Source organism: Anomaloglossus baeobatrachus, chromosome 1 (assembly GCF_048569485.1).
Source record: "Anomaloglossus baeobatrachus isolate aAnoBae1 chromosome 1, aAnoBae1.hap1, whole genome shotgun sequence".
In the NCBI taxonomy this organism is placed as follows: domain Eukaryota; kingdom Metazoa; phylum Chordata; class Amphibia; order Anura; family Aromobatidae; genus Anomaloglossus; species Anomaloglossus baeobatrachus.
Window position 1 is genome coordinate 593,780,406 of NC_134353.1, and position 16,973 is coordinate 593,797,378.

Sequence of the window (16,973 nt, forward strand, 5' to 3'; positions counted from 1 at the left end):
TTGGGGTTTTGTAACAGCTATTTCAGTTTCATATATCTAATAACTATGGACTATTATGGAGTAATATTTCTGGATTGAAATGAAGTTTATTGGACTAACAGAAAATGTGCAATCCGCATTTAAACAAAATTTCACCGGTGCAAAAGTATGGGCACCCTTATCAATTTCTTGATTTGAACACTCCTAACTACGTTTTACTGACTTACTGAAGCACTAAATTGGTTTTGTAACCTCATTGAGCTTTGAACTTCATAGGCAGGTGTACCCAATCATGAGAAAAGGTATTTAAGGTGGCCACTTGCAAGTTGTTCTCCTATTTGAATCTCCTATGAAGAGTGGCATCATGGGCTCCTCAAAACAACTCTCAAATGATCTGAAAACAAAAATTATTCAACATAGTTGTTCAGGGGAAGGATACAAAAAGTTGTCTCAGAGATTTAAACTGTCAGTTTCCACTGTGAGGAACATAGTAAGGAAATGGAAGAACACAGGTACAGTTCTTGTTAAGCCCAGAAGTGGCAGGCCAAGAAAAATATCAGAAAGGCAGAGAAGAAGAATGGTGAGAATAGTCAAGGACAATCCACAGACCACCTCCAAAGACCTGCAGCATCATCTTGCTGCAGATGGTTTCAATGTGCATCGGTCAACAATACAGCGCACGTTGCACAAGGAGAAGCTGTATGGGAGAGTGATGCAAAAGAAGCCGTTTCTGCAAGCACAACACAAAGAGTAGCCTGAGGTATGCAAAAGCACATTTGGACAAGCCAGTTACATTTTGGAAGAAGGTCTTGTGGACTGATGAAACAAAGATTGAGTTGTTTGGTCATACACAAAGGTGTTATGCATGGAGGCAAAAAAAACATGGCATTCCAAGAAAAGCACTTGCTACCCACAGTAAAATTTGGTGGAGGTTCCATCATGTTTTGGGGCTGTGTGGCCAATGCCGGCACCGGGAATCTTGTTAAAGTTGAGGGTCGCATGGATTCAACTCAGTATCAGCAGATTCTTGACAATAATGTGCAAGAATCAGTGACAAAGTTGAAGTTACGCAGGGGATGGATATTTCAGCAAGACAATGATCCAAAACACCACTCCAAATCTACTCAGGCATTCATGCAGAGGAACAATTACAATAATCTGGAATGGCCATCCCAGTTCTCAGACCTGAATATCATTGAAAATCTGTGGGATGATTTGAAGCGTGCTGTCCATGCTCGGCGACCATCAAACTTAACCTGAACTGGAATTGTTTTGTAAACAGGAATGGTCAAATATACCTTCATCCAGGAACTCATTAAAAGCTACAGGAAGCAACTAGAGGCTGTTATTTTTGCAAAAGGAGGATCTACAAAATATTAATGTCACTTTTATGTTGAGGTGCCCATACTTTTGCACCAGTCAAATATTGTTTAAATGCGGATTGCACATTTTCTGTTAGTACAATAAACCTCATTTCAATCCATAAATATTACTCAGTCCATCAGTTATTAGATATATGAAACTGAAATAGCTGTTGCAAAAACCCAAATTGTTATAAAGAAAAAAGGTTAACATTAATAGGGGTGCCCAAACTTTTTCATATGACTGTATATGGTATTACTAAAAATGTCCCCTTTCTCCTACAAAGAATGCAGCCCCCCAAATAAAATAAATTTCTGTGTGCGCCCCATATACCCAGCTGCGTTTGAGATCCTTGGTTTAGAGTATAAAATTCTATCAAGAATTCAACCATAGATACGTCTAATTATTCACTGAACAGGTGTCCAGCAGACAGATAACTAGAAAAGGGTGTAATTTAAAGGAGTTCTCCTAGAATTAAATAAAATGGCGTCCCTGGTCTAATTCAAACTGAAACCCATCCCAGTCACATGTCAGTTTCGGCTGCAGACTGAAGATATATAGCTCCCTCTTTGTGCATTACGATAAAACGGTCAGGGTGAGGGAGGAAAGCGATGTAGCTGGAAATCTCCTCAAGCACAACATGGGTTAAAATATTTCTTCACACATCAGAGCTGGCAACTAACTCATAGCTGTATCACAAATACCTGAGTTGAAACACAAGAGCTCTCTATATTATTAGTCTGCAAGTTTGAAGCCTGTACTGAGACGTGACTTAGATGGGCTACAGTTTGAATTATATCAGAGACGCCATTTTATTGGATAATGGGAGAGCCGCTTTAACAATGCTTTGTACCATTTTCGCTTAGGGGTTTACTCACTTTTGTTGCCAGCGGTTTAGACATTAATGGCTGTGTGTTGAGTTATTTAGAGGGCAGATCAAATTTACACTGTTATACAAGCTGTACACTGACTACTTTACATTGTATCAAAGTGTCATATCTCCAGTGTTGTCCCGTGAAAAGATATAATAAAATATTTACAAAAAAGTGAGGGGTGTACTCACTTTTGTTATATACTGTAAGTAATTTTCTATTAAAAAAAATTACCATCCTCCTTCCCAGCTCCTCGAGGATGATGCATCCTATGTCATCCACACAGAAGCTACCATTGCGCTTAATGTATAGTAGTGCGCATGCGCGAGCGTTCTATGACATATCCACATGCATGCGCATTACAGTACCTTTTTCTGCCCTCAGCAGCGCAGAGTGCGCATGCACAGGAGTGCAACAGAGGCCTATGTGTAGATGATATAGGATGCATCACCCACAGAGCTGGGAAGGAGGACAGCAACATAAGGAAGAGATGAGGCGCTAGACCAAGACCAGCAACGCCCATCGGGCCTGACCACCCCACAGGTGAGTATAATAAAAGATGTTTCTTTATGTTATACAGATCAGCCTGGACACTTATATATACAGTATTCTAGAATGCTGTATATAATAGTTTTCTAGTGGTGGCTGTAGATTATAAGGGACATATCTGACGACAGGTTCCCTTTAATAAGGTGGAAAAGCAGCCTTATTCCCTGTTTTACACATCTAGCTATATGGAATTCAATGTTTCTGACAAGTGATTGACAAATTCATGGAACATACATCTAAATTCCAAAAATTCCAAGTGTGATTCTAAGTAATAATAGTCTATGGTTGGTGATAACAACTGTCACTGTGCTAAAAAATACACTTAAAAATATTTCTTGGTTTGTAAATTTATTTTGTAATATTTTAACTATCAGTTTTGAAAGAAAAGTTAACATTTTTCTAAAAATCCAATGTTCCAGTAAGATACACTAATTTCTTTTTTTTCTAAGACACGATTCTCACTACCTCTCCATGTGCTCTCTTTGTCTTCTATTCATATGACAACCTCACCTTGCAGGTCAAGAACAAGTAGTTCTCCCTTGGTATATTCATAGGTCCAGTGAGAAAACGACAACAGTGCCTCCTCCAGTAAAGAAGAGGGGGCGATTTCATCTCCATTGTTATTATTATACTTTTGGAATTCTCCTGTCATATATTTTTCTATTGTCAACCATTGATTAGCAGAATGACAATAGATCAAGAAAACTTCTAGGAACCTGAAAGGAAAACAAATAAATTAAGTTGCTGAAAAATTATTCAAAAGTGATTGACGTCCATTTCTATAATGAAGGGAATAATACAGTAAATACAGCTTTGTAATACTTTAGATCTGTCATATAATAGAAAATCAACCAAAAATAAGCAAAAAGTACATTTAAAAAATACATAAAAGTAAATCAGTGACGAAAGAACCAAGAGACGGGTTTTTCTGATTATAGGTACATGTACTCCTACAAAAACATTGCCTATACAAAAAATGCACAATGTAAAAGTGAAAGTTAGCCATTAAAAAGGTATCAACCACTGAGGACTTCAGTTCTTTTAAACAGTTTATTAATGAATAATTAAAAAAAAAAGAAGATAAAAAATAATGGAATTAGTGCAATTAAGCACCACAACACGGCAGGGGACAAAAATATCTCAAAAGACCAAAAATGGGGTTATGTACTCCAATATATATAATATCAAACAAAGTGTAAAAAATGTTGTTCATAAAGGAGTACAATAAATATTAATAAATACCAATAATTACAAAATATGAGATACGGCAAGAATAAATAACACACCCATAAATAGTATCTGTACTCGTATAGCAGTAATAATACATTAGTAATAGCATAGGTTGCAAATGATGATATATATGTATAATAGTATGAAAATGGCACCAAAATAGGACTAATTAAAGTGCAAATTTTAATAACGTGCAAATTATAAATGATTGTCAGTAATAGTGACAAAGTGCAAGTTGATAAGCAAAGACACCTAAGCATAGGTGGTAATAAACTGCATGACGAAGGTAACCAAGAGGCTAGCTTATAGGTTATTACTGTATCAAAGGGTGATAACAAAGAACAATTGAATAGGTAAACAACAATACTGTATAAAGAAATTATTGTATGTATTTAAATGCCTATTTTACCTGAGGGCATGTCCCACTGCCGTGCCGACACCAGACCCAACACGTGTTTCGGCACACTCCCCTGACGAAGGCCACGTGCCGAAACACGTGTTGGGTCTGGTGTCGGCACAGCAGTGGGACATTCCCTCAGGTAAAATACGCATTTAAATGCATATAATAATTTTTTTTATACATTATTGTTTTTTACCTATTCACGGTAATTGTTCTGTTATCAACCTTTGATACAGCAATAGCCTGTAAGCTAGCCACTTGGTTACCGTCATCATGCACTTTATTGCCACCTATGCTTAGGTGTCTTTGTTAATGAACTTGTACTTTGTCACTATTACTGACATTCATCTATAACTTGCACTTTATTAAAATTTGCACTTTAATTAGCCCTATTTTGGTGCCATTTTCACACTATAATACATTGAGATTTATTTATTATATTTTTATAGGTGTACATTTGTGCACATATCATCATTTGCAACCTATGCTATTACTAATGCATTATTGCTGCTATACCGGTACAGATACTATTTATGGGTGTGTGTTATTTATTCTTACTATATCTCATATTTTGTAATTATTGGCATTTATTAATATTATTGTACTCCTTTTTGTATAACATTTTGTATACTTTTTTGATATTATATATATTGGCGCATATAACACCATTTTTGTTCTTTTGAGATATTTTTGTCCCTTGCCGTGCCGTCTTGTGGTGCTTAATTGCACTAATTACTTTACTTTTTATCCTTTTTTTTTTTTTTAAATTATTCATGAATAAACTTTTACTTTTAGATTTTGCATTTTTTGTATTGGCTATTTTTTTGTAGGGGTACATAAGCTTATATCCATAGCGATTTCCATTTACAATACGGGGAATGTAATGGTGCATTGACACCATAGGACATTTTGTCAAAATCCCTTTGTGTGACTAATTTGGTAATGATTATAGGCACAGTAGGGGCTTTCAGTGAACCTAATATAGACTTTATCACTGCACCATAACCAATATCACAACGAACACTAGCTAAACCAAAATGCACTAAAACTATTGATGCCACATCTGTATTAAATATTCTTTTTTGAAAAACAACCAAATAGGAAGTAAAAAGTATTAAGTGAATTAATGCCAATTGCATTAAATATATATAAAAAAAAATCTTTTGTTTATAAAGTTTGATGTTTTTATTCTAAGTTTCAATTGTTCACTGTTTTCATGCAGAAAGAGCTTTAAATTGTAACTTTTTGGTGTCTTTTAGCCTCCACTAGCATTTTGGATCCTTATGTACGGTATTAGGGTAATTCTACCCAGAATTGCATCATTTAACGCTATAGCTAAAATAATAATTCAGTGTTAAACTGTTATTCTCAAACTCACAAGTAGATCTTAACTTGCTGTTCATGAGATATCGGACTCCTGGGAACCCCAGTGATCCTGAGGTTGGGGCTCTGGAATCCCAAGAACAGGGTTCTGCAGCTCCTTCTTAAGTGGCTGAAGGTGTGGATGCTCGGCCTTCTCTGTGAATGGGACTTTTCAATAACCAAAAACAGCAGTCAGTCTGTGGAATAACCAATAAATGGAGTGGAGGTCAAGCATGTGCTCCTCTGCTCTATCCAAAATGGGGCAATGGAGTCCTATTTTGGGGGTTTTACAGCACCGATCTTGTGATTTTTGGGAATACCATCACTTGGACCCTCAGCGTTAAGTTATTCACAAAGGGATAACTTGTGATTTTGGGAATAACACTAGGCACTTTTAGACAAAGTCCTCTGCTCTACTTTACCTTTTGATGCTGTGTTAATAGGATACCTGTCAGCATCTGGATTATGTCAAGACTGTTCTATTGACCGGACCACAAAGAGGATGTTGACTTAATAACAAGACCACACGAATAAGTGAACTTTTTGTGATTGTTCTCAGCAATTTGAGAGTATTCTTCAATAGTTCTGGGGCTTAAATGTCCCATGCTTAAGGTTGGTAAGTATGTCAGCATTAAAATATCACCATGGGCATGACATAAGGATCCTAATATCACAATGTGCAAAGAAACAATCTATTGCCTACTAACTGCATAATTAAACATTGTATTTTTACCTTAGTGTGTAGGGAATACTGTGTGGTTTCATTTGATTGAAGGTGAAAATCAACTTCTGTGCAGCCCTCTGTTGCTGAATTTCCTATATGATGTAAAGCATGCATATTAACTTTAATGGTTTTCATTAGTCTCTTGTCTAGATGAGACCCTTTGCTATTTCTGTATCCCTTCTTGCCTGGATATAGACCCAGGGATGGCACCTGTAGTGCACAATACTGGATGGAGCTGCCTACATGATTCAACATAGGAAAAAAGGAAGGTATGTAAAGCAGCTGGCAAAACCCTATAGAATGACAGCAATTAGTAGCGTAATTAGGACTCCCACTTGTTGAAGCTGAAAACCAGGGCACCCGTATGACATGAAATATTATCCCTCTATAAATTACACTGCTGCTTTTCTTTGTGTACCAAGTGCAGTAAGTATTTATAGATGCCTATTTGTAGCCAATACAATTCATCCAGAGCTGGAAGAAGGCTGAAATGAATCATTCTTCATTAATCCAGCACAAAAAGAAAACAGAGACAGATCATCCAATGCAAAATAACTAAAACATACAGTGGGAAAATAAGTATTTGATACATTGCCGATTTTGCAAGTTTTCCCACGTATAAAGAATGGAGAGGTCTGTAATTTTTATTGTAGGAACACTTCATTGTGACAGACAGAATAAAAAAAAAAATCTAGAAACTCACATTGTATGATTTTTAAATAAAAAATTTGCATTTTATTGCATGAAATAAGTATTTGATACAATAGAAAAACAACTTAATGTTTGGTACAGAAACCTTTGTTTGCCATTAGAGAGGTCAAACATTTCCTGTAGTCTTTGACCAAGTTTGCACACACTGCAGCAGGGAGTTTGGCCCACTCCTCCATACAGATCTTTAAGATTTCTGGGTTGTCGCTGGGCAACATGGAGTTTCAGCTTCCTCCAAAGCTTTTCTATTGGGTTCAGGTCTGGAGACTGGCTAGGCCATGCTAGAATCTTGAAATGCTTCTTACGGAGCCACTTCTTAGTAGTCCTGGCTGTGTGTTTCAGGTCACTGTCATGCTGGAAGACACAGACATGACCCATCTTCAATGCTGTTACTGTACTGTTACTGAGGGAAAGAGGTTGCTGGCCAAAATCTTATGATACATGACCCCATCCATCCTCCCTTCAATACAGTGCAATCATGCTGTCCCCTTTGCAGAAAAGCATTCCCAAAGTATGATGTTTCCACCCTCATGTTTCACAGTTGGGACAGTGTTTTTGAGGTTGTACTCATCCTTTCTCTTCCTTCAAACACTGCACAGCAGTTGATACCAAAAAGATCCATTTTGGTCTTATCTGACCACATACCCTTTTCCCATGCCTCCTCTGAATCATCTAGATGGTCATTGGCTATCTTCAAACGGGCCTGGACATGTGCTGGCTTGAGCAGGGGGACCTTGAGTGCCCTGCAGGATTTTATTTCATGAAGGTGTAGTGAGTTATTAACGGTAATCTTTGAGTCTATTCCTCCTGTGTAGTTCTGGATGGATTCCTGACCCTTCTCAGAATCATCCTTACTCAGTTTGGGGCTCCATGCAAGATCTCACCTTGTGGGGTAAGATTTACAGTCATCTTGTGTTTCTTCCATTTTCTAATAATTGAGCCAACAGTTGTTACCTTCTCACCAAGCTGCTTGCCTATTGTCCTATAGCACATTCCAGCTTTGTGCAGATCTATGATTTTGTCCCTGGGGTCCTCAGACAGCTCTTTGGTATTGGCCATGATGGAGAGGTTGGAGTGTGATTGATTGAGTATGTGGACAGGTGTCTTTTATACAGGTAAAAAGTTCAAACAGGTGCCATTAATACAGGTAATGAGTGCAGAGTAGGATGACTTCTTAAAGAAAAAACTGGACTGTAAGAGCCAGAATTCTTGCTGGTTGGTAGGTGATCAATATTTATTTAATGCAATAAAATGCAAATTAATTATTGAAAAATCATACAATGTGATTTTATGGATTTTTTGGGGGCAGAATTTTTTTTGAAGTGTACCTACTATCAAATACTTATTTTCCCCACTGAATATAAATTTATATCTATTGTGCTTGAGATTAAAAATGACCTACAAGGGTTGCCCAGCTTACAAAAATTATTGCTATTAGGTAATGGAGAGCTCATGTTCTGGGTTTTCTGTTAAGGACCCTTATCTCTTGGCAAGAGTGGGGAGTGGTTACAAGGACATGTCTCTTCTTGCTTGCATTACACAGAGAATCCATTAATATGCATGAGCACTGTGTAATGTTTTTTTCCCACTCTGGTGGTACTGCAGAAAAGTAAACAACTTCTCTAATGCCCCCGTCACATTTAACGACTTACCAGCGATCCCGAAAAAGATGTGACCTGATAAGGATCGCTGATAAGTCGCTGGGAGGTCGCTGGTGAGATGTCACACAGTCAGATCTTACCAACGACGCAGTAACGATCAGCGACCTGTAGAACGATCTCGGCGGGTGTTGGGACCGTGTTAGGAGGTCGTTAATAGGTGTCAAACACAGTGATGTGTCTTGCCCAGCAGGACATCGCCTTTGAAGAAAATGGTCCCAACCATTCAGCAACGACTAGCGATCTCACAGCAGGGGCCTGATCACTGGTAGGTGTCACATATAACGAGATCGCTGCTGTGTCACGAAAACGGTGACGTAGCAACGATCTCGTTAGCGATCTCGTTGTGCGTGACGGGGCCTTTAGGTTTCCCCATAGATTACAGCTTATCACGGAGTCTCAGCAGGAGGAAGCTTTTGTAAATTGCTTATTTAAAAAAAAATAAAAGCCAAGGCGTCTATGATATCAGTTTATGGCATACTAAACAGTGCAGTAAACCTAGAAAAATGCACTATACAGCCAATATTACTTTGACACACATACAATCTTTTATGAAATCTAAATCCACAGTCATCAGTACCGAGTTGGCCCCCCCCGGTTTGCAGCTAGAAGATATTTCACTCTTCCAGGAAGATTTTCTACACAATTTTGGAGTACTTATGGGATACTTTTCCCATTCTTTCAGAAATTCAATTGTGAGGTCAGATGCTTGGAAGAGATGATTTGGCTTGCAGCTAGTGATGGGCGAACCCCAGATGTTCATGTTTGGGAGCCTCGTCCAAACATTTTGTAAAGATTGAGTTCGAGTTCTGAGATAACGCGAACTTGCATCCGAACACCGAACTTAGACTTTACAGTTATGGGATGGGGCAAGGGGGCTGTAAAAGAATATAGTTAATAAACATTGTCATTATACTTACCGCTCCCGCGACGTGTCCTGCAGACTCGGTCTAGCGGCCGCTCCTGCTTCAGTGTCCGATGATTGCTGTGCCCCCGGGTTACAGGACCTTCCATGACATCACAGCCATGTGACCAGTCTGGTGTGAATGTTGTACAGACATTGAGTGGTCACATGGCTATGACGTCACGGAATGTCCTGTAACCCACAAGGTATCAAAATTCACACCACACTTTTCACATGGCAATGACATCGTGGAAGGTCCTCTAAGTCAGATGTAGCAGAGCAGAAGATGATCGCCCACCTTTGGACTGCATCAGAGGGGGTTTTTTTGAGTAATAAAGATGGAGTCCTAAAGGTCTTCTGGTTTATTTCCAATAAAGTATTTTTTCTCTGTGTTGTTTTATTTTACAATTAAAATAACAGATAATCACAGACGCTGTCACAGAGTGGGCGTCTGTGATTGGATGCTGGAGTAACCTGAAACCAGTCCATACTTTCTAGCATTTAGAATGTGTGGGCAGATTCCAGGTTACTCCAACAGCCAATCACAGACACCCATTCTGCGTGACAGTGTCTGTGATTGGCTGTTGGGTTCCTCACACATATAACAGTGTAAAAATAAATAAATAATTTTAAAAAATGACAGAGCTCCGCTGTATTTTTGATTCTCAGATAAAGCGGACGGCTACGGGCTGCCACCCCCATCTGCCTAGCTTTACCTTGGCTGGCAATCAAAATACAGAAAGCCCATTAATATTTTTTTGAATTGTTTAAAAAAATAATTTAAAAAAAAAATGCGTGGGCTCCCGCCGTATTTTGGTCACCAGTCAGGTAAAGCCAGGCAGCTGGAGGCTGGGATTCTCAGCGTGGTAAAGCCCAAGTGTTCTGGGCCTCCCACGCTAAAAACCACAGCCCGCAGTGACCCCTGGAAATGGCACGTTGTTTCATAGCACCATTTCCTGGTGCTTTACCCATCTCGTCCAGCAGCCCTGATGGCAGTGGCACGCTGGGTATTAAAGGGGTTAATATCAGCTTTGTATTCTCAGCTGGTACTAAGCCCGAAATTCATGGTGTCATGCCAAATTAGACATGGCCATTATGAATTTCTAGTAAACAGTAAAAAAAAACAACACATAGAATTTTTTTTTTATTAGAAATAAAACGAAAAAAACATTTAGGGACTCCATCTTTATTATAAAAAAAAAATCCTTAGTCCGATGTAGTCCACAGGTAGCAATGTCAGCTCTGTTTCATGGCTCTGTATAGACAAGTGTCTCTACACAGCGAGAAACAGAGAGCAATGGCAGCACTGCTTCATCACTCTGTACAGAGTGAGAAGCAGGCTGACTCTGAGGGTATGATTTCACTTGCGTATGACTCGTGCATTCTCGCATGGCAATATCCCATATGGCCTGACACTCTCCAGACAGGGGCGGCTTAGCTGCATGGAAATAAATGCAGCCGGCCCTCTCCTGTCAGAAGACTGTGCGCCGTGTCGGGTGATGTGATGCGACACTCGCACAGTGACAGTCAAACTTCAATTGAGTTCAAGAGCCATGGACTCGGGTGAACCCTGACGTCACCATGAACACAGTGACGAGCAGTGCAATGAATACCCACAGAAGGTAACAGGACCTTCGATGACGTCATAGCCATCTGACCAGTCTGTAAGCCAATGTCTGTACAACACTCACACCAGACTGGTCACATGGCTAGGGCGTCATGGAAAGTCCTTTAGTCAGTGGTGGTTACCCAGGGGCACAGCAATGATCGGACGCGGAAGCAGAAGCGGCCGTGAGACAGTCTGCAGGACGCATCGCGGGACCTGTAAGTATAATCAGAATGTTTTTAATAATGTGCTTTTTTTTTTTTTTTTTTTTTTTTTTTTTAACAGCCCATGGACCCGAACTGGACCCGAACTGTAACACGAGCTTCCCAGGAAAGCTCGTGTGCGGGATCGTGTGCACGAACACTAGGTGTTCGTTATGACCCCAGAACTTTATAGTTCGGGTTCTCCCATCACTACTCGCAGCATCTGTTCTAGTTTATCCCAAAGGTGTCCAATCTGTTTCAGATCATGGACGTTTACCAGCCAGTCATGTTCTCCCACATACAACACATCCAATAATGCTTTTATGGACCTTCCTTTGTGTACTGGGGCAAAGTTGTGAAACAGAAAAGGGCCTTCCCAAACTGTTCTCACAATGTTGGAAGCATACGATTGTCTAAAATGTCTTGGCATGCTGAAGCGATATGATTTCCCTTCACTGGAGCAGGGATCAAAGTCAACCCTTAAAAAACAACCCCATAGAATTATCCCTCCGCCACCAATCTTTATAGTTGGTAAACTTTAATCAGGCAGGTTCTATTCTCCAGGAATTTCCAAAACTCCATCCATCAAACTGTTAGATGGAGAAGAATGATTTGTCATTTCACAGGACATGGATCTGCTGCTCGAATGATAGCATACTTTATATTATTCCATGCAATGATTGGCATTGTGCTTGGTGATATAAGTCTAGCATGTGTGTTGCCCGGGGACCAGGGGGTACTCAGATCCGGGCCACGAGGTCACTTCTGTGGGTATCACGGTGGCGTGACCCGGTCTGTGATCCCAGGCTCCACAGTAAAAGGGGGTTTGGTAAGGGAGATTGTCCGTGACGCCACCCACGGTTGTGGTGATTATGGACACCACCGCTGCGATGAAGGTGCGGGACTCCCGGGAACGGTGTTGGGATGCAGCTTAGGATGTTAACCCCTCCGTGGGTAGGGGCAGTTGGTCCCGGGGCCCGTTCGGGGATAAGCAGGGAGCAGGGCACAGTGCTGCGGTGCGGTGCCCAAGGGCACGGGCGTACTCACAAGTATTTCACACAGAGTCACTGGTAACTAGGAATTGCCGGTGTCCGCAGCCTTCGGTACGGGGGTGTTAGTGTCCCACACACGGTGCAGCAGCTCCTGTTGTTCTTTCCCTGCAGCCAGGTGCCTCTCTCTCCACTCTCTTCCTCTTTCTCCTCAGCCGGGAACGGGGAATCCACTCCCCTGCAGTGATCCGGGTCACCCTAGGTACCGGTGGGCCACTACCCTGCCCCGGCTACCTCTGGCCCCTGCCTCACTAACAGCCTGTCCCGGCCCTTTCGGAGCATGCTTCACTATCAGCCTGGGAGCTACAACTCCAGACTCCTCTTCTGTCTGTCTCTCCACACACTCTCCTCCAGCCCCTCCCCTCTGCTCTGCTTTTCTCTTACCCTGGGGGATGTGGTTTGTCCTGCTGCACCGGTGTGAGATCAGGTTACCAAGGAGGATTAACTCTTTCTGTGACAACCTGGCTTTACCAGGGCATCACACATGCAGCTGCTCAGCCATGAAAAACCTTGCCATAAAGATTCCAATGCACATACGCTGGTGTTATAGTTAGAGAAGGTTTGGAATTCGACAGTTATTGCGCAAGCAGAGAGCTGGTAACTTGTACTGTATATACCATGCTCCTCAGTAATTGGTAACTGCTCAGTGACTTTAATTGGTCACTGCTCAGTGACTTTAATTGGTCTGCCACTTTGTAGTTCCATTGCTCTGTTTCCTACAATATTTCCACTTTTCAGTAATATCACTCACAATTGATCGTAGAATATTTAGAAGGTAAGACATTTTATGAACTGATTGCAAGGGTGACATCCTATTACAAGACTACACTTGAATCGACTGACCTCTATGAAATTACCCATTCTTTCACAAATGTTTGGTAAATTGTAAGATTTAGGGCTGGATTTTAGATTTCTTTGGTAATGGAAATGACTGGAAAACCTGAATCCTGTAATTAAGAGTTGTGTTGCAATATTTTTGTCCTCATAGTATAGTGTACATAGTAATGCCCTGCAGCCATCCCTCCACCCTAAGTCTGAAGTAGAATGTAAAATCTATTACAAAGTGTTCTGTTTGTGTACCATATCAATTCCAAAAATATTACACTAGGTCCTACTATTCAGAAGAGCAGAGACCCTAAATATCATTAAAGAAAGGCGAATAACAAAAGCAAAAAGGTAACAAGCAGGATGAAGACAACTTCAGTAAAAGACTAAAGAGAGCCTTTTGAGCAGACAAAAACTTTATTACCAAAACATTTGTACAGAGATAGAAAACTTGAGCCAAAACAGATCAAGGAAAGATGTAAAGAATACATGGAGCACTTTTACAAGAATGACTCAATATTACGGAAAGAAACAGATTGGAAAAGATAGAGAACCGAACATCTTGAAAGACAAAGTTGTTGCTGTGATAAAACTTCTGTTAAAAAACAAAGCACCTGAATGTGTCAACATTCCAATAGAGCTAATAAGTCTTCGGAAGCAGCAGTTGAGGTCATCATATGAATGTGTCAACAGATATGGACAACTGGTAAATGTCCCAAGAACTGGACAGCGCTTAATCCTATTCGAAGAAAACAGATGCTATCGATTGTGGAAATTATTGGACTATTGAGCTCATATCTCATGCCAGCCAAAATACTACTGAAAATCTTACAGAGACGGCTACAGAATTCCATTGATGAGCAAAAGGGTAACAATATTTTGAACATTTGACTTTCAGGCTCCATATGTCACCATCCACTACAGCTTCGAATGCGAGACTATCATCATTTTATAGACAATCTTCTTGGCCATTTCAAACATAAATTTGACATTTAACTCCTTAACATATAATTAGTTATGCAGATTCTTGTCATGCCCCTGCATTGTTACTCCTGGTGGTGGAAAAATCTTTTTCTTACAGTATATTATGAATTACAACCTGTTCCCACACTCCCTAATAGCTAAGTGTGTTATAAGGTTGATTCTCAAGCAAAAGATCACTGGTTCGAATCAATGAGCATCCATGAAAAAGATATTCCAAGAAAAGAGAAACAACATTATCCAGCTCATAGCGGTCTCTCAGCCAAGAAGATTGCCAGACTGCATCATGTGAGTGCCATGACAGTTGGAAGAATACAAAATGAAGTCCATCCATCCATTGAAAAGCCAAGAGGTTGACATCCAGGCAAAATAATGGAATCAACAAGTTGGTCTATCACTTCTGGAACAACAAACATGGCAACGGAGGTGGCTTTTGTGCTACATTATAATGAAACCCCAGATCACAGATGTCCATGCAAGCACTGGGTGATGCATGTTACACAAATCTGGAATGGTGGTCTGAAAAAAGGTGAAGAAGCAACCAACATCATCACAAGCTTTAGCTCAAGTTTGCAAAAAAGTACGAAAAGTCAACAAAAGAAGATTGGAAATGAGTGATGTGGAGTGAAGATATGGAAGTCAATAGACTAGGCACTAATGGGTGCAAATGGGTGTGGATGAAACAAGGGAAAAGGGCTAACAGTTTAAGAAATTGAAGAACATGTCAAGTTCAGTGGAGGAAGTCTGATGATATAGGGTTGTTTCACAGCCACAGGTATCGGATACCTAACCAGGATCAATGGTGGTCTCAAGGCTGAGCTATATTTGAGTATTCTACAAGACAAGTTACTTCACATACTCGAGTACTATAGGTATGAAAAGGACAACACTGTTCCAGCAAGACTACATCCCGAGGCATACGTCGAGACTGGTGAAGAAATGGTTCAATGACGATGAACTAGAAGTGCTGGTTTGGCCCCGTAGTCCCCAGAACTCAAAACAATAAAACAATTGTGGGTAGAGTTGGAAAAACAGTTGGATACATACCCAAGTGAGTCGACCAGTACGTACTAAGTTTGGGACTGTGTAGAAGAGACATGCAGGAGCAAAATAGTAACAATGCCATGCCATGACAAGAATCTGCATAACTAATCATATGCTAAATAGTTGAAAGTCAATTTTTTGTAGGAGATAGCCAAGGTATGTCTATAAAATTGATGGTAGTCTCCATAGTGGATGGTGAAATAAGGTACTTTTGACTGAAAGTCAAAAGTTCAAACCATTGTTATCCTTTTGCTCATCAGTGCACTTTGATAAAGATGCCGGAAGAACAAGAAGGATTCAAAAAAGGCAAAGTAAAAAGATATATAATTTCTGACATTAGATGGATAATGTAAAAGTCAAAGAATACAATGATTTCTATTTCTGCTTCACCGACTACAGCAAAACCTTTGACTGTGTTGATCACCAGAAACGTTGGAATACAATGAAGGATTTGGGTTAGCCAAACCATCTGATCAGCCTCATTATGAACCTTTACATCGCCCAAGAAGAAACAGTCTGACTAGAACATGGTGACGCAGCAAAGTTCAAAGTACAATGATGCATCAGACAAGGCTACATCATATCACCATTTCTCTTCAATTTATATGCAGAAGCTGCTTTGAGGAAGGCTGGACTTGCCAAAAAAAAAGAAGAAATCAAAATTGCTGGCCGAATCATCAACAATCTTAAATTTGCAGATGATACAACATTGTTAGCAACCAGCATACATGGAATGAAGGACTCAATGAGTGTCCAGATGGAAAGCTTGAACAATGGACTCCTACTCAATACAAAGAAGACAAAAATATTGACTACTGCCAGGTACGACGGGAACACATTTGAGATGGATTGTGACAAACTGCAACTTTTAAAGGTATTCAACATACTCAGATCAATGATCATTCAAGATGTAGTGACAACACCAAAAGTCAATAGGAGAATAGCTATGGGCAAATCAACAATGAAGTCACTGGACAAGGTTTTCAAATCAAGGAACATTGCACTGGTAATGAAGACATGGTTCATACATAGACTAGTTTTGTTTGTAGTAATATATGGGTGCGAAACCTGGACCATTAAGAAACAAAATAGAAGAATATGAAATATGAGTAATAAAAAAAAATAAAAATAATAAGTCTTTGAAATATGGTGCGGGAGAAGGACGTTATCAGTACCATGGGTGGCAAGAAGAACAAACAAAACAATTTTGGAAGAAATGAAGCCAGACGTTACACTCGAAGTAAGGATCATCAAGCTACAACTTGGCTACTTTGGACACGTGATAGGAAGAGAGCAATCACTAAAGGAGGATATAATGGTCGGAAGAATAGAAAGAACAAGGCAAAGAGGGAAACCAGCAACCCAATGGCTTCATACAATCAAAATAAGAGTGGAGAGGACACCAGTGGACCTTTCTTGGCTTGCACAAGATCCATCTTCCTATTCAGCAGGGCTGCATGACTCAAGTCCTCCTGGGCCACCAACAATACAGGTTTTCAGTATTTCCTTGCACAGGT

At 40.1% G+C, this 16,973-nt stretch overlaps 1 protein-coding gene across 1 annotated transcript in view; it reads right to left on the reverse strand.

Annotated features, from left to right (window-relative positions):
* Window positions 1-16,973, reverse strand: part of TRPM6 (transient receptor potential cation channel subfamily M member 6) — a 340,636-nt gene that overhangs the window by 37,983 nt on the left and 285,680 nt on the right. The window contains 2 exon segments of the mRNA XM_075318063.1: window positions 3,273-3,478; window positions 6,488-6,570. Of these exon segments, the coding sequence (XP_075174178.1) occupies window positions 3,273-3,478; window positions 6,488-6,570 (289 nt within the window).